Source organism: Xiphophorus maculatus, chromosome 7, assembly GCF_002775205.1.
Source record: "Xiphophorus maculatus strain JP 163 A chromosome 7, X_maculatus-5.0-male, whole genome shotgun sequence".
In the NCBI taxonomy this organism is placed as follows: domain Eukaryota; kingdom Metazoa; phylum Chordata; class Actinopteri; order Cyprinodontiformes; family Poeciliidae; genus Xiphophorus; species Xiphophorus maculatus.
Genome location: NC_036449.1, coordinates 24,542,834 through 24,564,873, shown reverse-complemented (window position 1 = coordinate 24,564,873; position 22,040 = coordinate 24,542,834). Strand labels below are relative to the sequence as shown.

Here is a 22,040-nt window from a genome sequence, read left to right as displayed (position 1 = left end):
TCAATATAGTGGGAAAAGCTTCAAAACAACCACATTTTTTTCAGTAACAAAAAAAATTTAAACATTTTCAGAAAGTAAAACTGCTTGAAAATCTAAATTATGAGACCAGACCTACTTGGAATGGCTGTTGTTAAACAAAACTCCATGTTATTTTGTCATTTTTAACAAGCACATGGCTTCAGCCGAAATTCCAGTTGTTTTTCGCAAACTCCAGACATTTACGTTAATCTTGGCTAGACAAAAAAGCTTTCTTTTCCTGCCATCCCTCTAAAATCAACCACTTGGCTTGCAGATGGTATCTAATAGTTGCTTTGGAAACCCTGTGGTAACCCCATTATTCGACTCTTTGCTTACATTTTCTGACTTAAAAGAAAACTTTTCCTCCCTCACTATATCCCCGCCCCACCATGTGGTGGCAAGATAAACTCAGGTCTTCATAATTTCTACACTGTGGGTTGTGATGATTGAATGAATTATGTTTATGTGCACTAGGTGGCGAGCATGAGTTTATGTGAATGCATAAATGTAAAGAATAGGATGACAGAAGGAGAGAGTCTTTTGTGACACACCTGTGAGAGACCTATTTGAGCAGATCCATGAAAAAATACTTTAATAAAAGTGTTTGATCAATACACGACGCCTGGTCATTATCAAACACGAATATAACATGGGTATGCATCTGAAACAGACAATTAGTTAAATCTACACAGGGCTTCTCCAGTGGCTTTAAATGTAGAAGAGTAGAAGTAGAATCATTTAGGTATGTGTACAGTTATATTTCTCCCACAGACGCTGATGACTTTATTACGGGAGAACAATGCTCAGTGTAGATTACTGTAATTAAACCTGTGGTGAGGCTATAATTACTAAACAAAAACCAGCTGATGTGTTTTCATTTTGGAATTAATGCTGCCTTCAAATGCAATTTAGGAAGCTGACTTTAGCCCAAAAGGTTTTGGAAGGAGAGAAGAATAAAAACCCATCAAATTACATAAAGAACTGATTCTGATACCAAAAAGTAATGTAGGCATTTTAAAGGACGCTTTGTAAGAATGGACAGCATAATAAATATCAACATAAGGTTATGCCTACATTTGGTTGTGTGATTTCTCTCAAGTGTCTGAAATAACTTCACTTTCCTAAAGTTCTTTTATGGTTTATTTACAGTTTGTCTTTCTCACATATTGAAAAGATTTTTGTTACATTGCATGAATTCAGTCCTTTATCTGTACTAAATGTAGATAAAAATGCATTAACCTCAAGCTAGTTTATAATTGGGTTGAGTGGAAGAGAAAGGACAGATATGAAAAAAGCTACACTCACCACTGGAGGAATAGATGGGATTGGACACCTGTGTGGGGTGGACAGAGTCTGGGGCTTGACTGACGAAGCCTGTCTGACCTTTGAATGGGCTGATAAGTCCTGGTATGCCAGACGAACTGTCAAAGGAGCGATTGGGTGACACCTCATATTGATCCTAAAAGGAAACATAACAAATATTACTCAGCATTTCCACAACAGCATTTATATGCACAGACACAGACAATGTACACAGATAACTACAGAGGATTGCTAATAAAAATCGGGGCATGTTTTTTCCCCTAATAAAATAAATGTTAAAAAATTAAGCTTATTTAATATTGTTCAAAGAAATAATAAGTGTATAGTATATGAGTATTGTTTAAATTGTCTGTTAAATTCATGTTGTGTGAAAAAAAACTCAAGGTAACTATTTTCAGAATCAGTGATATGCAAGATAAAGCCAGGCATAAATAAGCTATTTAAAAGAAATAATTTTCTGTGGCATGTCTGCACTTAATTCAGGCTGCAAGACAGCGAGAGAGAGCAAGACTTTCATCAAATGTCATGCAGGCTGAACATGTCACTGCAAAGCTGGTGGTTGAATTTAAGAAATTTCAAACTTATGGCTAAGCTCCAGAGAGAAATGTTTAAGTAATGTTCGCTATGCATGCTAATTTCTAAAATAAGATACTAAAGCAAGTTTAGAAGTCAGTAATCATTTTGTCTGTCTTAATATAATATAATAGTAAAACCATTATTGTTTCTCTCACACAGTCATGTAATGTCATCTCTGTCACAATTAAAGACAGGCAGAAAGACTAAAAAAATTACAGGCTGTTTGTATGTCTTTAGTTCTTAAAAAGAAATCAGAATAATCTAAAGTCCATATCCGCAGGGTAAAGTCTGGAGTTTGAAAATAGGCCACAAAATTCTGATTGTTGCATCTTTAACTAGATGAATAGAAAAAAGCTTCTTTTAGTTGTCTGTCTCAGCAGGATTGGGAAACTTTAAAAGTAGCCAGAGGACAGTGGAGGACTCTTTTCCCACGCCCCGTTGAGTTGGAAGCATCTTCAGAAGTGCTTCACTTTTCAATGTTTGTGTGGCACTAACCATCACACCGACACCTTTCTCCTGCTTGGAGAGCCCTCTGAGGGCCCCTCTAATGCTCAAACAAAGAATGGATTACACTCTTGGTGTGTTTTTTTTTTTCCTGACAATTTCTTTGGGGAATTAATTTGCATTTATTTGTCTTCTGTGTGTGTAGAAAAAAACTGATGTTCATTCTCATTAATATGCATCCATCTGTGTGTCATTTTGAATTTGTAAAACAATGTGGTTGTGTTCCTCCGTGTTGGATGAGCTCTCATCTCAAACAACAAAGAAGACATAGCAGTGTATGTGTGTGTGTGTAATAAATCCTCCTTGTCATCCCACTCTTGACCTCGCACTGAACACTAGTGGCTAGCGCTTGAGCAGCCCCTCCAAGACGCATCATTCTTCAGTTTGGTAGACATCCCGTTGGCCCCCTCCCCAGTTCTCCCATTAACCTGTGATACGGTGCAATCAGATTTCTCTCAAGAGATAAATGGTCTCACAGCAACCACAAGAAGTCTATAATTTATTAGAACACTGGGTTAAAAAAAAAAACAGTCAAAGTTTTAGCAAACATTCCTGGATTACATCAGATTTTTATTATTATTATTGTGTTTCATGAACCCATGAATGTGACTGAGGAAGTGGCAGCAAATTAGCTTACTTCACAGATTTATGCAATTATTGTACTTTCCAAGTTTCTTTTAAATAACGATGCTGACTTGGCCTTAAGCATCCAAACAAACTCATACAAGAAATAATGAATGAATTGAAAGTAATTAGGAGAATTACACTTCAAAACAGGCTAGAATCTAAAATAATGGACCTAATCATAAAAGGTTAGGTAATGCAATATATTTCAAAGGTATCCACATAGTTCTAGTAAGAAAATTAAATGTCTAGTGATTTATTTAATTTGCTCTTAAGAGAGAAATTCTAATGCAACAAACAAACAGCATCTAGAGATTTTCTGTAATCTACTTATACATTTATTCAATTCAGCCAAACAGGCTCAAAGATACCTATATACATACGGACAGGTTATAGTGTTGTGTCACCATTTTTTCTTACCGAAGTCTGGAAGAAAACTCCAAATTGTCACTGAAAAGAAATTGATTGAGGCTCATGGCTGCCATGAACTGGAAACTATGGGAACACCAGCATCACTGTTCACAATAAAGCCACTTTTACATTCCCATCTTTGGAGAGAATGTAACATCTGTGATACAGCTACACATATGGACATGTCACAGTTAACCATAGACATATCTTAAAGTCAGGTGAGATAAAAACTAGGCAATATGGCCACAAAGATGCATATGGTGCCAGCAGCATTGTGCTGTATTGCTGCGGTACTGGTGCATTACACTGAGTGGACAAAGCACATCCAAGTTTTTTATCTTCTTAATCTCAAAAAGGCTAATAGATGACTGGAACATGAACCCAACAGAGTGCTTCTACAAGACAGTCATCCCAAATGACACATTAAAACTTGATTTGGAAGGGATAATGCCAGATTACTTTTAATATTCTGGAAAGTCCATTCCAAAATCCCCAACAGAATGCTGTTGAAAAAGCTTTAACTGTGCAAAGTTAGATTCATTTCAAGAAACAAACTGAAATAAATGAGAACTACCATTCCTGATAAGAAGCAGAGTCAAATACCCAGCCAGAGATACAAGGAAAGCTTGTTGACAACTGAAAAGTGTGATCAAGTTTAAGCCTGTCACAATAAGAAATAAATCAATTAATTGTAAATCAATTAATCGTATTAATCAATAATTTCCATTTGCATGATTGTTTGTTTACCTCGTGTCTCTCTCTCTCTTTCAACTAAAGACCGGATGACAGAAGTCTGGTGAAGTGATCTCAAATATCCAAGTTTGTGAAGGACATTTTATTTGTTGTTTCGGGTATTTTGTTAATCTATTTTGGATATTTGAAATGTTTTCCAATTCCAGAAAATTAAAGTTTGTTAGAAATTAAAGTTCATTGATCTTTGAGAGGGTGTATTTGAATAATTATGCCATTTATATTATAAAACTTGAAAATGGTCTCAAAACAACATTACCGTTTATCACAATAACTCCTGGAACAATTTATCATCCAGCAAAATATATTATCATGACAGGCCTGTTGAAGTTGCAACTTGCTAAGAAAATTTCACCAATTATTAACAGTGGGGGTGTAGGAACATATCTGAATTTAGAATATATGGCCATCAGTTTATAACATTAAGCTGAAACACACTTGAACGTGACAAAGAAATCTGTAAGGAGTAAATTTTTTCACAGCACTGTAAAAAGATGGAAAGGGATCATTTGTCCCTTTGCTACTTTACTATGGTACCTGTTAGGTAGCAAAACTCTGTACATTTAAATTGTATCAATAGTAGACAGAGCTAACTCTATCTGTTAATTCTAATTGCGTATTTGGTGAGAATGCCAACTCTGCATTTAGTATTTTTCCAGGCAGTCCTGCGAGGGCCTATTCACCTGGCTGAATATGAGCAGGAGGCTTGTGCAAACAGACTCTGTGGCCTTCTAAAAAGGCATCAGCTGAAAAGAGGATGAGATTAAAAGCTTTTTTTTTCTTTCGACTCACAAAGAGACACATCCGAGTCAAGAACACTTGTATAACGAAGAACTCAGAGACACGAAATTTGAAAGGCTGACGTGTAAATGCTCCTTTTGCTGCTGATTCTGGTAGCAGCAGAAAGCAGAGCAGAGACTGGAGTCAAGAATCAGAAGAATGGATAGCAAGGCTGAAAGGCTTGTGCAGAAATGGAGTATTAAACTAAATTTTATTTTCTTAGAGCTCGCCAAGGAAAAGAAAAGACCACATGTCGAATCTCCTGATCCTTTGCACATATGTTGACATTGCAACTACAAACTTCAGCAACATTTAACATGAAACATTTATTGGAACTTTATGTGATAGAACAACACAATTAAGTGCATAATTGTGATGTGCAAACTGAATTACACATGGTTAAAAATGTTTTACAACTAAAATCTGAAAAGGGTGACATGCATTTGTGTCTAACCAGCTCGCCTTCAGAAGTGCCTGGAACAGCTGACCTGACTGTAATTAGGTCTCTGTATAAAAAAACAGCTGTTCTGTAAAGGCACAAAACAGCATCCTGGAAACCAAGGAGCACACCACACAGTCCAATCTGCATGAGCGTAAGCATCAACTTACAGATAGACTTGCAGTAAACACTGAGATTATTTTATTTAAAAAAAAAAAAACATTCAGATTAAAAAAGATGGTAATAGAAACTACAAAGTCCTCGTCTCACTTTTTGATCGGTTAAAAAGTAGCATTGTGTGGATAACGCCCATCAGCTACAGAGCATCAGTCTGTTCAGGAACAACCTGCCCCTTGAAATCTGTTCTGCAGAGACAGTACAGTCTTTTAAATCCTGCTTGAATCCTGCTTTCTATTTTCCACATTTCCTTGTTATTCTAGTTCTTCTGGATTCTAATCAAAGCCTGCATGGTGGTGCAGTTGCTATCACTGTTGTCTTGTGCTAGTTTTATCGTGGAGTTTCATGGTCTTCCCATGTTATTGAAAAAAAAGGAAAAACAGGTCTTTTTTGGGGCCTGTTTTTCAATCACTTCTAGCTAATTGTTTTTAAAGTAAATTATAAAGCATCTTAACCAATGTTTTTTGCTGTGAAGTTAGCTAAACTAAGTACCAATGTACCTTTAAATTCCTCAGCACCACCAACTGAATCATCCCTCTAACGTTTCCTTCCTGCGACATCGATCGTCGGAGTGTCTCCATGGCTGCATGGTTGGAGCGTCCCAGCAGTGACTCTCCATTTACGGCGATGAGCTGGTCATTGATATGCAGCCGCCCATCCTGTAAACGCACGACATTTTATTTCAGACATATCAATAATCAAAAAAACAAGAAAATTCACACCTCAAAGACCAAAACACCAAAAGTCAACACCAAAAGATCACATGGCGCAGTATTCTCATGCACATACTCACCCTTACTCCCATGACTAAATGACACAACTCAGCCTCCACCACAGTGACTCCCACTGTTGGACATCTCTTAAAGATTATTCCCAATGCTTTCTAATTAAGTTATAAGGTCTGTGGCACCAACAGCTGCAGTCAGAGTGGTTTAACGTGTATAAATTTGCTTGCCTTTTTGTCTTAGCTGTTAAGAAGCATCATCTGCTTCCTGATGAGGAAAAGGTCAGAGGTGAACAGAAAAGGAGCAGAAAGCCACAGGGAAGAAGAAACATTTGAAGTGACCCAGTGAGACCATCTGGTAGTCAAATGTTTATTTTCTGCTTTTTATCTCCATGATGTTACGCTTTGATCCTTTAAGCCATAAAGTGCACCTCAATGCAAGTGAGGCAGTAAGAGACAAACCATATTTACCACTGTAATATAGAGTTAGTTAAGTATTTAGGTAAAGCATCTAACCTTGAAAGTTTTCACATCTTTTTACACACAAACTTCAGTGAATTGAATCAGGATTTTATTTCAGAAAACAACATAAAGCTATTGATAAATATGCAGAGGAAGGAAAATGATACAAAATTTCCCTTTTTTATACAAATTCCTTTGTAACCAATCTCACCAAGTCACTACTTTCTATAAGCACTTAGAATTATAGCTACGGGTCTTTCAACCTTGTCTCTACCGGCTTGCAAAAGGATTGAAGTTTAGTCACACTAGAAAAAGAGTAACTTTGAAGTGTTATCATGAGTTCACAATTTAATTTGGCTCTTGACTTTGACTGGGACATATTCAGAGAATTTGCTTTGACATAACCATCCTATTATAGCTCTGCCTTTATGTTTAGAGTTATTGTCCTGCAGGAAGATACCCTGTGTCCCAGCATCAAGGATCCACCAGGATTGGCCTATATTTAGCTTCGTCCATCTTTTCTTTGGGGTTGACCAATTTCCCTACCCCTGTTGAGCACAACTTGATCTGAACACCATGTTTTTCTGTATGGATTATGTGTTGAGGCTGTTAGTTTTGCTCCACAGGGTTTTCCAAATAGGCAAAAAGGTTCTGATATATTGTCATCTAACATTTTTTCTACCTATGTCCACTACAGTGGACCACCAGTATTAGGGTTAGGTACCACAGTCACCTGCTTTAATATGCAGGCGACTGCATATTAAGTATACTTTAATATGCATTATTTTGTACAGTGGAAACCGCTTTGGGACAAATGATCATATCTTTCTTAAGTCTACCCTTAGGGTGTTCAGCCAATCAGTGCCAAGAAAAATGGTGCACCTGAATTGCTTACTTCATGATCGCCAACCAATAGTGTCTTATGTACCATTGAGTTTAAGTATTTCAGCTTCCCAAGTTGCTTTCTTTTTTTTTTTACAATATTTCAGATATGCTCTGCGAAACCATTTGTGAATAGGTGGGTTGTCTGCGAATAATCTGAAGCCATGTTTCTCAGAAAAATTTGCAAATACTGAACCTCAAAAATAAGAGGATGGCCTTCTTTCAGGAATTTGTCACTCACACACAAAGGCCAATCATCATCCTGTTAACAGACTCTCTCCTCTGAGCTGTAGCTACTTGCAGCTTTGCTGGATAGCCATGTCTTTGAAGGTTTGCTGCTGTTATACTCATTTCATTTTCAAATGATGGACTGACCAATCTAGAGTAGTTGTGTCAAAGCTTGGGACATTGTTTTATAACCTAACCCTGCTTTTAAATTTCTTCACAGCTGTTCCCCTAACCCATCCTCTGTGTTCCTTGTGTTTCATTTTGCTGTTCCTATGAGGTTTTTTGCACGGCTACAAGTGAACTCTGGTTAACATTTAATAAAATGGATAGTAACTGTGCACCCCAATTTTACTTAGATTTTTGAAAAGCATGTATTCTTTTATTTCACTTCCCCACTTAGCACTACTTTTTGCTGGTTGATCACAAAATACCAAAAATATGTTGAGGTTTGTAGTTGTTATATGACAGAATGTGAAAATCTCAACAGTGTACAATTAAACAAACAACACTGTTGCAAGGCATCTTAAACTGAAAGATAATAAATGGCTTTAAATTGTGTTTTTGATTAACTGGATGTCACCTTGTATGCAGCTCCTCCATGAATGATGGATTTGATGAAAATTCCCAGATCCTCTCCCGTCTCCCTGGACTTGTTTCCCTTCAGGCTGACCCCAAGTCCCGCCGAGCCAGTGTCATTGAGGGGAACCTCAAACATCAGCTGCTCCTTCCCGTTCTCCAAAACCACGCCACGCAAACGAGACAACTCGTCTTTCTAGGGGAAAAAAAGAAGAAAAAGATCCTACAGATCAGGTGAGATGCATTAATGATATGAGGAGATGGCTGAAAACTGGGTGACAGAGTTCATCTTATTGGACGTGAATAGTCTCCAAAAGCTAAACTAAAAGCTTTTCCATTTTCGAGAAAGAAGCACAGGGTGCTTTTCAGCTAAATTTCTCTATGACTAAAAAACGGTCTGAAGAATAACAAGTCTAAAGAAGAAGAAAAAAGCCATTTGGACTGTCTGCTTTTATGCACCAATTTCTCCCTCTTTCAGCTCAGCAATATCAATAAAAGTTCTGCATTTTACAAGAGGTAATTGAAGAATACAGCCAACACAGAGAGCCTGAAGGACAAAAGCAGAGGAGAATATAAAAGAGAACAATTGTAAACCTGACAAAAAAGAAGAAAAGAACCACAGATGGATTGTTGAGGTAAAAAAAAACAGACAAACAAAAAGATGGTGAAAAACACCATATCATTAGGGCAGCTGCATGGCACCGAGTGTGGGACACAGTTAAAGGAAAAAAATACTCTAAACAAAGAAAGTGTCCAAATAAAAGTGTGTGTTTGAAGCCTGTGATGGCTCAGCAGGAGAGCTGTCATGGTTTCAGCTCATATGGAATATATTTTTCCAATAAGACTTTGTTCTTGGATAAATTTTGTAATTTTATTTGAAACATGATTGTGAAATGTTAGAAATAAGTGTTTTGTTATATTTTCTAAAATACCTTCCAGTCCAACAAAACTGATGGAAGAAAACAAAATTTAAAATTCAAAACAAACCAAAAGATCACAAAACAAAAGATCTCTGACACACTTTAAGATCACTCTCTTAAAGTGTATCTCACTTTAAGAGAGATACACTTTCTTAAGAGAGATACATGGTGAGAATGAATCTCAACATGTCAACACGGAGATTCGTTCAACAAATCAGAAAATAATTTGCAAGGATTAAACATATTTTCCATCAAGCCCACATTTGTATTTTTTTCTTGGTCTGATATAATATTCTGTTGTTTTTATTGGTAGATAATTATCATGATCAAGAGAAACAAAGGTCCTAAAACATCAGTCTGTCTGAATAATCTAAATAATGTGCTTCATTTGGGAATGATGTTACTTTTCAGTAATATTCTAATTTAATGAATGGGTCTGCATCTTGTTTGTATTTCGGAGTGTTCAAGTAAATCAGTTGACATTTGACAGTGGAATGTGTTCCCTCCCTGCAAACTAATATCCAAATGAGGAAGAAATGATATACGTGCTATCATGGTCATTTTCCAAATATTATCTGGCCCCTGACCTCCTAACTGGTATTGCGCTCTAGGTCGCAGTCCCACTGGATAACTAAGATTGCTGGAGCTATGGTCACAAACTAATAGCTGGAAATAAATGTGTTTCTCAGAATATTAAATATCTATAATAAATATCCATTTGTCCACATGAGTTTAAAAATAAAGCATATAGGCTGTTGTAGGACAAGAAAATTTTCCCATAACAGTGAATTTGCATAGTGTACTTAAGTGTATTTTGTACAAATTTTGGCTTTATTTTTGCTTTACAAATATTAAATGATTGAGTGTGTGGTGTAGATCTTCTTGATTTTAAAATAAGTTTTGCATTAAAGTATTATAGCTTTGCACAACTTGATGAACTCTTGTTTTTTGTCCTTTGCTTTGCTCTTACATATTTACTAATATCAAGGTGCAAAATTTAACAACATTCAGTTCAGAGGGAGGTCTAATTGGTTTGACCAACAGAAGGAGTATTAATTAATTTAATATTGTTTTATTTTTAAAAATAAAACAATTTGAGAGTAACAAACATGAATACAAAAGTTGCAACATATTTGTTATACTGAACAAAGCAATGTACTTGTTTTCTTTAATTTAATCTAAATTCCTGCAGCTGTAGATTTGTCAGTCTCACAGACTGTCAATATCTGTTTATGTAGCTGTCAATAAAAATGGATGAATGCAGTATGTGTATGAGATTGTGCATTTTTGTGGGTCAGGAGTGTTGGGTTTAAACACTGCTGTTTGCCTGTGGGGATTGTAGGTTTAACAGCGTTAAGCCGACATAAAGTCCTCAGCTCTGCAGAAAACTGTTTTCCCTGCTGGAAGAATAACTGACTGTCCAGACCCGATAGGAAGTTCCCCGACCTTGGAGAGAGAGAAAAAAGAAAAAATAAATAAACTGGTGGAAATGTTAGCCACGCTCTGCTTATAATTGCAGTGAAAACTCTTTCACTGCCTGAAACTTTTTTACAACATCCATTTTATTTGTTTTCTGCCACTTTTATTTGGTTTTACTCCCATCCTTTGTTATTCATGATTTTAAGTTCTCTTAAGCTTAAAAGATAACAAATGCTAGAGCAAATTCAACTTAAGCAAGGGTACTCAGAAGAGCTTACATGATTTCCCTTCATATGAAAATACATGTTTGGCTGATGAAAATCTATTTGCATACAGTAACTGAGCTTTAATAACTTAATTTTTTACTATAATTTTGTGGGAAATACTTCAGACCTGTCTATTTTTTGGAAGTCTCTGCAGTAAAACAACTTGGCTTGACTTAGCATTGACCTTAAACAAGTCTTTGTTTTTTCATGGAACATTAGACAAGCACAACATACAAACCTTTAACTCACAGAACACTTTCATAAAACATTTCTATTATTCCAGCTATGCAGCTGTGATAGGAACACATTTTCTGTGTAATGATGAAAGCACAAACTGCAGTGAGCCTCTGTATTTCTGTTTCCATTCGTGGCTATAAAAGGTGTTTGATTCTTTGCTACATTAACTCTATCAAATCCACCCAATGACAGAAAAAGCCGTTTGCACAGATGAACCTTCTCGTGCAGGTCGTTTAACATTTAAATGGGTTTGCCACAATGATAGATCTACAGGAGGCCACGCTATCAAAGAGACAGCTCAGTCGGTGAGTGAGTTTTATTAAACAGAGCCAGAAAACGTGCAGTAGAGAATGATGGAAGGACGCATTATGTGAAAATGAGTGAGAACACTCAACTACTTCACCTACATCACCTCTACAAGAGAAATGAAGTGTGAGATGGAGAGAGACATAGAGAAAGACTGGATGACATGAGAAATAAGAAGAATAATGATTATAATTTGAGTTGTCAGGATAACATAAGGGGTCTACTTAAACATAGTTTTGCCATGGTATTTAATAAAATGCCAATGTTAAAAGCTGCATTGCTATAGGTCATGTCCAAAGGTTCAGGCACCATAATAAAGCAAAAATAATCAACTTGGACCATGTCAACATGGACCAAAATCTGAGAGGAATGTTTCTGATTCTACACTGAATTGAGGAAGGTCTGAGGGCAAAAGGCGGTCAGAAGCAGTACTAGAAAGGTGTTCAAAGGTGTGGTGAGTGTATATTATTTCTGACCTTTCAACACCATATCCCAGAAGAAGTGTCTCTGGGAAGAGGGATGTCTGAATTTCCTTCCTGGACTTGCTACCTCTCTGACCCATTCTTGGACTAAGCAGAACATAACAGCTTCCCATTTCTGAAAATTACTGTCCAATCACTGACCACTTGAGACGAGTTCACAAAGTGAAATGCCATCAATAGTTTCTCGAAATGGCCGGAGTAGTAATGTTACATAGTTTTAATGTTAAACAAAGCATCTGCAGTCCTACAGAGGCTGGACGACGAAATAAAATTACATGTTAAAAATGAAAGGCTTCTGATGTTAGTGGAGATGGTGTCATGATGTTGCAAGACCAGTTTCTGCATTCTACAAAACAAAACATTAAAGGCTGCACAGAATGTCAAGCTGGACTCCAAAATGGTGCAAAGTGTTTGCAATTGGACAACAAGCGTAGTAGGGCAGAATTGTGAGAAAAATAAAAAAAGATCAATGGATTCTGCTGTAAAAAGCACAGGCAAATGCAGTTGTTACAATCTTAAAACCACAGGCTTGTGTGCAATTTGAATGAAAACTGCCATATAAAGGGCTAATTATAATTGTAATATTTAAGCATTTATTGTTACAGAAAAGGCTGATATGCAGTCTTCAAACACAGCCTGCTAGACACTATTCGAAGAGGTTGACTATTTTCCTTCACTTTAAAATTCCCCTTTACGATTCCACAAGGTGAAGTCAGGCGAGGTGAGGAAGGGGGTTCATCTCATTGTACTTTAAGGTCTTTACTGGCTTTACTGGCTTGCTTTGATGCATGTAATTGAGCATAATTGAGGAAATAAAATGCATGCCTTCTTGAGCAATGCTGACTTTTTCTGGTACCACAGTTTGAAGGAAGTGTCTTCTAGTTGCAGTTAAGGAACATGACATGGCTCTGCAGGGGAGTGGCTTCTTGGTAGTTTCATATCTGATTCTTCTGGATCTTTCTTTCACCCAACATGTCTTGCATCCCAGTTGATTGTATGCAACAGGTTGTATATTTAGGATATAACCTCCCTACATAAACAAATGCCACACCTAATACGTTCAAGATGAATAGGTATTGAAGTATGCATAACTTAGAATTTGAAAATATAAATAAAAATGACATGGCCAAAAGGCTTAGAGAGAGAGACTTAGACTGACTTTTATTGTCATTTTGCATGCACAGGGTGTATACAGAACGAAATTTCGTTGCATACGGCTCAGGACAATGTTTTGAGCTTCCAATGCTGTGAGGTTACTCCAGAATAAAATAAAATACAGTATAAAATATGAATATAAATATAGAATATAAAGTGCAGGAATGACAGTAAAATATAAGTTATTTAGCTCTGTACATGTGCAAGGTATAAAGTGGCTCATTTGCCTAATGATTTTACACATAGTATTTGAGTATCAAAACTATAGTTCAGTACCTAAAACGTTTGAGAATCCATGGTGCAATCTAGTTTTGACTTCTCTAAGTGCTTTGCATTTCAAGCTTACCCCTATAAACAGTAATCATAATGCAAAAAAGTTTTGAAAATACATATTTTCTTGTTTTCACAACTAAAGGTAGCACAAAACCACAGCTCTGACCAGTGATTTATTTTATTATTTTGAGCAAGAAGCCCATATGCTGAGTTTTAAGAACATTTTTGTTCAACCTTATTTACTTGGCATCATTAGGTTTTTGTCCTTCATGAAATGGAAGACTGCATAGTAACCCTGTAAGGAACAAGCACAGACCATACATACGAAACAATGAAAGAAGGGGCCTTGTGAATCAACACCTATAACCCACCTTGCTGTGACAGAAAGTGCTCCGTAATGTCTGACTACTGCCACGGTTTCATATAAGCAAGAAGGAAAGTTGGAAGTATATTTTTCTGATTCCGTTGTCTACAAGGAACAACTTACAGCAAAGCTAAGTCTTTGTCTCTAAGAATAACAGCAGCATTGTGAAATATCCAAGCTGATCCCCTGAGGTGTGCAGTCGAACCTGACGTTGGCGACCGTTGGCGTCTCTCCTGTGGTCAACGCTTTAAGACACAACAGTGATGTTGGACGATAAGAGAATGAAGGAGCTGAAAGGCCCTTGATAAACAGCAGAAAGACGTGAGATGAGACAGAAAACCACAGAAGAGAGATGTGATACCCTTCTTGACTGCTCTCCACTGGGATGATGGCAGCTCCTGCAGAGACACCAAGCTGCCAAGTGTGTGTATGTGTGTCTGTGTATAAACAGGTCTCAGAGTGGTGTAACAGATGGGGGATCTACTGTAGTGACTGTGAGGTCACACTGGTGACAGTCTCAGTGCGATGCACTCTCTCACACGCACAAAGAAACAACAGACTGAGGGGAAGAAGCACACCAATGCACAGGCTTGCTGGTAGTGATGGATGAGGCTTAATCAGAGTAAAGAAACTGTTCAATACAGTTGCCTTGTTAAGAACATGCTCCGTCACCAGTTACTAACTGTTTACTGATTTCATGCCAATGTGAGTGTGAGGAACATCTGGCACTAAAGATTTTTTTTTCTCCTTTTGTTAAAATAGGGACAGAGAGAAGAATAGATTGGCAGAATAGGAGGTCAAAAGATGACTAACAAAAAGCCCATAGAAAACAAATGTACACATTTTTGCAGACTAATTAAAAAGCAAAGCAGAGCTGTAAAAAAATATATATTTACTATCTTATTATAAATGTGTAATACTTTGTGATCATGTCAGGAGAGTTCAAAATTGAAACAAACCTACTAGAATGGATCAAACTAGTAATGTTCAAATTCAAAATGCAGAAAACATCCTTTTTGCTTTGTAAAAGAACAAAATATCAGTGTCTGATCACTGGATTGGTTTATACTATGAAGTTCTGGATGGATCGACACTAGGCAGTATTAACTAGATATGTTTTCTTTAAATGTGCCCTGTTTTATACTGCTCTTTGATTCATTTGGGACAATAGAAAGTTTGGCGGTTTTATTTTTTTAAGTCTTTAGGTTGGGAATGCCAGGATAATACATTTTAGTCAAAGCAATCCCTGTAATGGAGTGATTAAGGTCACAAATGGGACATTATGGACATCTACGTCACTGGCCTTACCCTCTATTCAAGTTAGAGCTTAATCTTTGGCTCAGTGCTGCCCGGCGATCCAAAATGTCTAAGAATGCAATATAAATTTTATTGGTCACATGTACCATGATGTGAATTGATGTAAAATGGCTTGGGGACACAACTCATACACACTCATCAGGTCCTGCATGACTGACCACGGTGTACTCATTTTTGGGGCGTTTTTAAAAAAATTAATAGTATGTATTTTTAGGTGCCATTCTCTTTGTTCAATTGATGACAGATCAAATTTTGCCTGCGACACCACACAAAAAGTTCATTAATGTGAACTGACCCTGTAGGAACATAAAACATATATGAAAGAACAACAAAACATAAGAGGGGAGGAAAAAAAAGACATGTTTGAGTTATCTGCAGGCAGAAAAGAGGATATTTGTGTCGAACATTAGTTCCGAACCACTAGCCAACTCAGCAGGCATATCCCTGCTCATATGCAAAGAAAATCACTGCAGAAAAAAAGGTTTCACACTGTATAAACGAGCAAGTGTGCGAGTTTGTGATGTGTTTAGCCTACACACAGAGAGCCAGCACAGCATGATGTATACTTGCTATACCGTGGACTGTGTATGAATATGCTGTAAGTCACAGATCGGCAAACTGAGTGAGAGCCTGATTGCATGTAGAGGTGGTGTAACGTCTTTGTTCTACAGCGAGTACAGACATTAGCAGACAACACCAGATGGTCGGCTAAAATGAGACAACGGAAGAGGGGGTGGAGAAGAAAGACAAGATCATTCCATCATTTCCGCGACATTCTTCTTCTGCTTCCCTCCCGCATAAACACAAACAGGTACAAATACGAAGAAAGCAGAAGAGCTTATTCGTGTTTAAAGTCTGTAGGAACAGGCTTTAAAAATGCTTTGCATTCTGTATCAAACAGCAATGTTACAAATGTTATAAGAGTTAATGAAGACTCGAATAAAGCAGCTTCAATAAAACCTCTAAATTATCAGCACTAAAATTTACACATAGCTCAATAATTATGGTAATAGGTACCCAAGAAGATATTTTCATTTTTAAATACAGGCTGTATAAGTCAACAGCAAAACCTCAGAGTTTGTTGAGAAAAAATGTTGACTAACTGTGCAGACCTTTAAGTATTTATATTGCTGAAGCATCCTTTCAGCTTACCACATACTGACTTATGAGCCTTCACCCACTGTTTTCCAAATTATCCAGATTTGAGGAAAGTTCTTCGTATGAGCCCACGGATCTTCTGCCAAATTTAGTTCAGGGCTTTCATAAAATATAATTTTCTCCAGGTGAGGCTGAAATTGCTCCTCCATCTCGAGCTCTCTAACAGATACTTCAAAGCTTTGGGTCAAAATTGACTGGTATCTGAAACTAATTTAAACTTTATTGACTCTATAGGAAAGAAGACCCAAATCATGATGCTGCCACCACCTTGTCTCCCTGTGAGTATGTTCTTTTGATAATGTGTTGTTTTGAATGCCAAATGTACATCTATGTGTTCAAAATGTTCCAGTTTGGTTTCATTGTACAAGGTTTTGTCTTGCAACTATATTTTTTGGATCAGACGAATACATGAAATTGTTATCAAATGCAGAACGTAAATCTGGTATCATTACCAGACTTACGGCAGCATCTCTGACTAATTTGTGCCACATCTTCCATTTTGTATTTATGAAAAATAGATTGTGTAAGTGCAAAAATGTGTTTGTGGATAAAATCCACCTGTCCTCAGACAGGTGGATTTCTCTGTTTCTCAGAGAAATCAGGTTTCTCTGTGACTGACAGCCGATGTGAATGCAAATAGAGTTTGTGTTTCAAAAAGCATTCGTTTAAGATTGTACAAATTTACCAAATCCAACCAGGTTATTACATTATTTAAAATTTTTATCCAACAGATTTGTTTGCTTTTAAGATACATTTTATACTAAAGGGTTAAAAAAGCTATTATTGTCTTGTTATTTATGTCAACATTATTATGACTTTTTAAAGGAGGTGTCCACTGAATATTCATGTCAGAAACCACAACAAACTTATGCAAATATCCTTCAATAGTGCACAACCAATTCACAATCTACTCATTAATTAATGAATCAGCACATGAGCTATGAACTTTTAATTTGAAAATAGGTTTACACAGCTTCAGAAACAGACAACAGGAACTTAGAACAAAGCTTTACCCATTGTAAAGCTTTGCCCATGGGGCAGAGTGAGCTGTAAAGTTTTCTGAGAAAGGCAACACTGACATTTCAGGAAAATATGTCTACTATAAACAAAGAGTAAATACAAGACATGGTGGTCTATATAAAAACAACAGCTATGGCTTGCAGCACTCCAGCATTGCTTGCCAATTAGTTTTATAGTATTTGGTGAACTGAAATGCAGAATCAGAGTTGAAAAAAATCTGGCATTTTTGTATACACCCAAGAAATGCATCCTTGGCTTTCACAGGCAGCAAACTATCCGAGAGTTCAGACATGCACACACGATCAAATCCTGGATACATTAACAAATTATACTAAATGTTAACACATGCTTGCACACTAACACTTCACTGCTTTTCCTGTCTGCAGACACAGAGTTTCCTATGGGGCTCAGAGTCACATGCACATGTTTGTGTTTGGTCGCCTGGCAGCAGTTGAGGAAACATCAGTCGACAGGAGCGGAAAGAGGCACAAAGGGAAGAGGCATAGAGAGCAACTTAAAAACAGAATAAGACACATTTAGGAAGAGGAAACATAAACCACAGACGTGAGTTATGGATAAAGAGAGGAGGCAAATTTAATTCTTCTAATCAAATTTTGCCCCTAAAAGTTTAGAAAAATAAAATAACTTTTTATTGAATAGCATATTCTGCAAGTATGCACAAGTAGAAGATAAAAATTACATTGGAAAGTAGTGAAAATTTGAGACAATTATCAGCATTTTCTCTTTTTTTTTGTGATGGTAAAATCATCCAGTTCCATAAAAAAGACATCCAGGGAAGGGAAGCATTAATTGATCTTATGTTTATTTTTCATATTTGGAAATATAAAGAAATAAGTGGTTTTCACTTTTATTTTAAAGTGAAGAAAGAAAGACTGTCAACAGCAACAAAAAACTACAGACCAAGTGTCACTGAGTGAAATAAAAATCTGATCCCACAGGAAACATGTCATGACACGCATCACAACCTTAAATAGTCAAGTTTCCAAGTGTAGCCATCTTTGACAGACATTTCCACCCAATCCCACAATAAGACAAAGGCTTTTTGAGGTCACCATGTGATGCCACAAAGGCAAACTGAAATTGTTAGGTTTCCCTGGCTTTCTATATTTGTTTGAAGATTTAGTAAGATGTTCACATTTAAGACAGAAATAGAATTTTCCAGTTTCAAGTTGGAAAAACTCCTAACAAATTGCAAACCTGAAAGAAGAGGTAACTTCTTTTGGTTGTTTTTTAACCTGACATTAAAATACACCAGCCATTCATAGAAAAACTATTTCTTCTACATTTTTGATTAGTTGTAGTTTTGTGAATCTTTCAGACAAAACAATCCATATGTATTATCAGTAGTAGCTCTTAGATTGGTTAATGAGTAAACTCACAAATCCACAACTTAACCCCACTGGTCAGGTTGAAAGATGAAGTTTTTATTTCAAGCTGTGACCATATTTGGCCTTCCTCCGTAAGCCCTCAATGCTGGTGTTCCATTCATCCCATTAGTATACCGGTCTTAACCAGTACCTTTAACAGAAGACAGCCTCAAAACATAATGTTTCCATTTCCATGTGTGACCAGTGGAAGATCTCACTTCTATATGTTATTTCTCTTTGTAAACATGGTAGGATGAGTTGGAAGACTTCAATTATAGTATCATCTAACTGCAGAACTTTCTCCAAAACCTTTAGTGAATGATTCAGATGTTCACTGACTCTAGGAAGGCCTTTACATGCTTCTTCTTTAGCAGACTCCCATGAGGATCCATTCATCTTGCAGATGAGTGGATCTGAAGCTGGGATTCAGTATAAATTCATATTTCTTCAATTTCTCCAAATAATTACACAAATATCAGTCACCTCTCCAAACTTCTTTCTCGTGGTTTCGGAGTCCATTCCAGCCTTGTTCAAAAACCCAATCTTGTCCTTGAGATCACTTGAAGTCTCTTTAGTCGTTCATGTGGTAGCAGGGGATTTTAAATGGGAAGAAATTGATTTTATGGGCAAATGTGCTTTATTTCCATAACAAGATGAAATAATTGATTGACTGATTGATCAGTGTGCCACATGGCCACATGGCCAATCTGTTGGAGCCTGAATTCTGGCTCATCTGGAGGGAATCAAATATTTATTTAACTCAATGACACAAATCAGATTATAACCTTTATGTATTTCGTTTGGACTTTTGATTTATTATTTGGCTTTCCACATAATATAATGTTACTATCGTGAAGGAGAGACAGATAAAGAGAAAACTATCATTAGCAAAGATATGTCATTTTGTAATTGGTGAATTAAAATAAAAGGAACACAAGGCTACATCTTTTTTTTTTACCAAAGTGTGTGAAATTAAAGATGTAAAAAAGCTGTTTGTTAGAGCAAGAACTGTTTCTGATATGAAAAGTCAGAGAAAAGTGAGGAAAAATAAGACCAGAGAGAAAAAAAGATGTTTATTGAGAATATTAGAACAGAGGTGAAATTTAGCATAATGTGTGAAAACATTTGCAGAAAGAAATCAGACCTGAAGAAATTTTCTAACCCTTACAAAGAGATTTGTCCATAGCGGGACAAAGCAGTGGTTCATTACTGCAGAATCAAGCCAAATTTCTTTGAAAATTCAAATTAAACAAAATTACTGGAATGAATAAGACACTAGAGCCTTTTAATTGACTGGTGATTCTTCAAGCCAACAGAAAATCTTGTTCTGCTTGCTGCCATTTTAACACTGGGACTGGTTCTTACCATTTCTCTGGGCAGGAACATCTCATCCTGCCGTAAAACCACCAGGGACACAGTCTCTCCCTGACGAGTGCTGCGGAGCATACACACCAGCTCCTCCTGGCCCACCCCGGTGATATCCACACCGTTTACCTATGCACACACATATAAGAAACTTGTCTCCAGCAGATTTGTTGAGGTATAACAAAAACTATTCGGGTAAGCTTCGCTATACCTCCAGTATGCGGTCTCCAGACTGAAGCCGTCCATCTTTGACAGCAGCTCCTCGTGGCAGAATGTTTTTGACTAGAATAGGACCCGGGCCATGTATTGAGGAATCCCTGGTTACGACAGTAAATCCAAGACCTTCGGAACCTACAATCACATCCACAGAGAGATGCAGAAATCTGAGCTTTTCTCCAAAGGTCTGAATATATTTCAAGAGGATTTTAAGGTGAAAATCAGAATTCAATGTCCCACACACAGGTACTTTATTCTGAGAGCTTAGGTGTAGTGTTGTTGACTCAGCTCCTGACTCCATATAATGTACTATGTCTGTGTTAACTTTAAGTATTGGAAGATTGAGTATGTTGCTTTAAATCCTTTAGATACAGGTGCAGCAACACATCTGCAAGCATTAAGGGGGTTCAGGAGAAGGTCAGAAAGGACAGCAGGAAGAAAAAACTAGAAGGAAGGAAAGAGGAAGCCAGGAAGAAAGGACAAATAGATGAACAGATAGATGGAGAAAAGGAAAGAAGTGGATGAAAGAAAAAAGAGGGTTCAGGTACAGGTCAAAAAGGATGAGAAGAAGACAAGAGTCCAAGTGAAATCAATGAAACACATTTGAAACATAGAGCCAATGTTCTGGAAAAGAAGAAGATAAAAACAAAATGCTTAATCAGAGAAAATATGTGAACATATAAATGTGTATGAAAGGTCTCACACACATGGCTGTGAGAACAGAAAAAACGTTGCACACAGACACAGGGACTGGCTGTGTGGTTTATAGACCTCATTAAGTCTGGTCTCTTTAGCAGAGCCAAGTCAGCAGTTTGGGCTGCTATGAATTCATATCAGCAGAAATGAACAGATCAATAAAGACTTAATAGACCCTGAAGAGAAGGAATGTGGAAGATGGAGAGAGGAAAGCGACTTTGCCTGATAGGTTTACAGAAACAGGAACAAATCCATATGAACTGGTAAGGCAAACACCATGCCAAGTAACAAATTAAAGATTTACAGTTTTAAATACATTTAACTAAAATGAAAAAGGCAAATCCCACAAACCAAGGAGCAACATTAAATGCTGAATGTTTAACTGAAAACGGCCTACAACAATTTAGTCTCACTGCAGGATCTTAACGCAGTGAATTTAGGTAAGCTTATACTTTCACCCACTCCCTTGAATATATAAAACAAACGTTTTAACATTATGCTTCATGCTGTAATGTTTTGTACATATTCAAAAAACAAACAAAGATGTTTCCAACCTTTCTTTAAGTCGATCCGCAGCCTTCGCCCTCCTCTTTTATTGGACACTAAGCTGGAGAGTGCCGCACTTTTCCTGTGGAGAGGGCTATCACCTCTCTCCTTTGGACTCTACATTAAGAACATGCAGCTTTTAGGGGACAGCTTCAAACAAAATACATATAACAGTAAAGCTTCAATGTTCAAAAAAACAGCTAAGTTACAAGGTTTCTGCAGGTTTTGTCAACTCAAATTTAAGACTTTTTCAGACCATTAAAACCATTATGAATAAAATTTAAGACCTGTATCATGGCAAAAATGTACAAAATAATATTGTATTTTTTATATAGTAGTCGAGTTGGAAAAGGCGAATATTATCCAACCAATTGGCAATAACTTACACTTACCAATGATAAATACAAAAAAGCTAGCTAGATAGGTAGCGAGGGTTTG

The 22,040-nt window shown here is 36.9% G+C and overlaps 1 protein-coding gene across 5 annotated transcripts in view; it reads right to left on the bottom strand.

Moving 5' to 3' along the window:
• LOC102234947 (partitioning defective 3 homolog B) overlaps window positions 1-22,040 on the bottom strand; it is a 211,369-nt gene that overhangs the window by 119,538 nt on the left and 69,791 nt on the right. For all 5 annotated transcript variants that reach the window (XM_023337170.1, XM_014469594.2, XM_023337171.1 and 2 more), the window contains 6 exons: window positions 21,611-21,719; window positions 20,356-20,495; window positions 20,145-20,273; window positions 8,479-8,670; window positions 6,103-6,261; window positions 1,324-1,477 (listed from right to left, as the gene is read on the bottom strand). In XM_023337170.1, coding sequence (XP_023192938.1) covers window positions 1,324-1,477; window positions 6,103-6,261; window positions 8,479-8,670; window positions 20,145-20,273; window positions 20,356-20,495; window positions 21,611-21,719 — 883 coding nt within the window. The remainder of the gene's footprint in view (window positions 1-1,323; window positions 1,478-6,102; window positions 6,262-8,478; window positions 8,671-20,144; window positions 20,274-20,355; window positions 20,496-21,610; window positions 21,720-22,040) is intronic.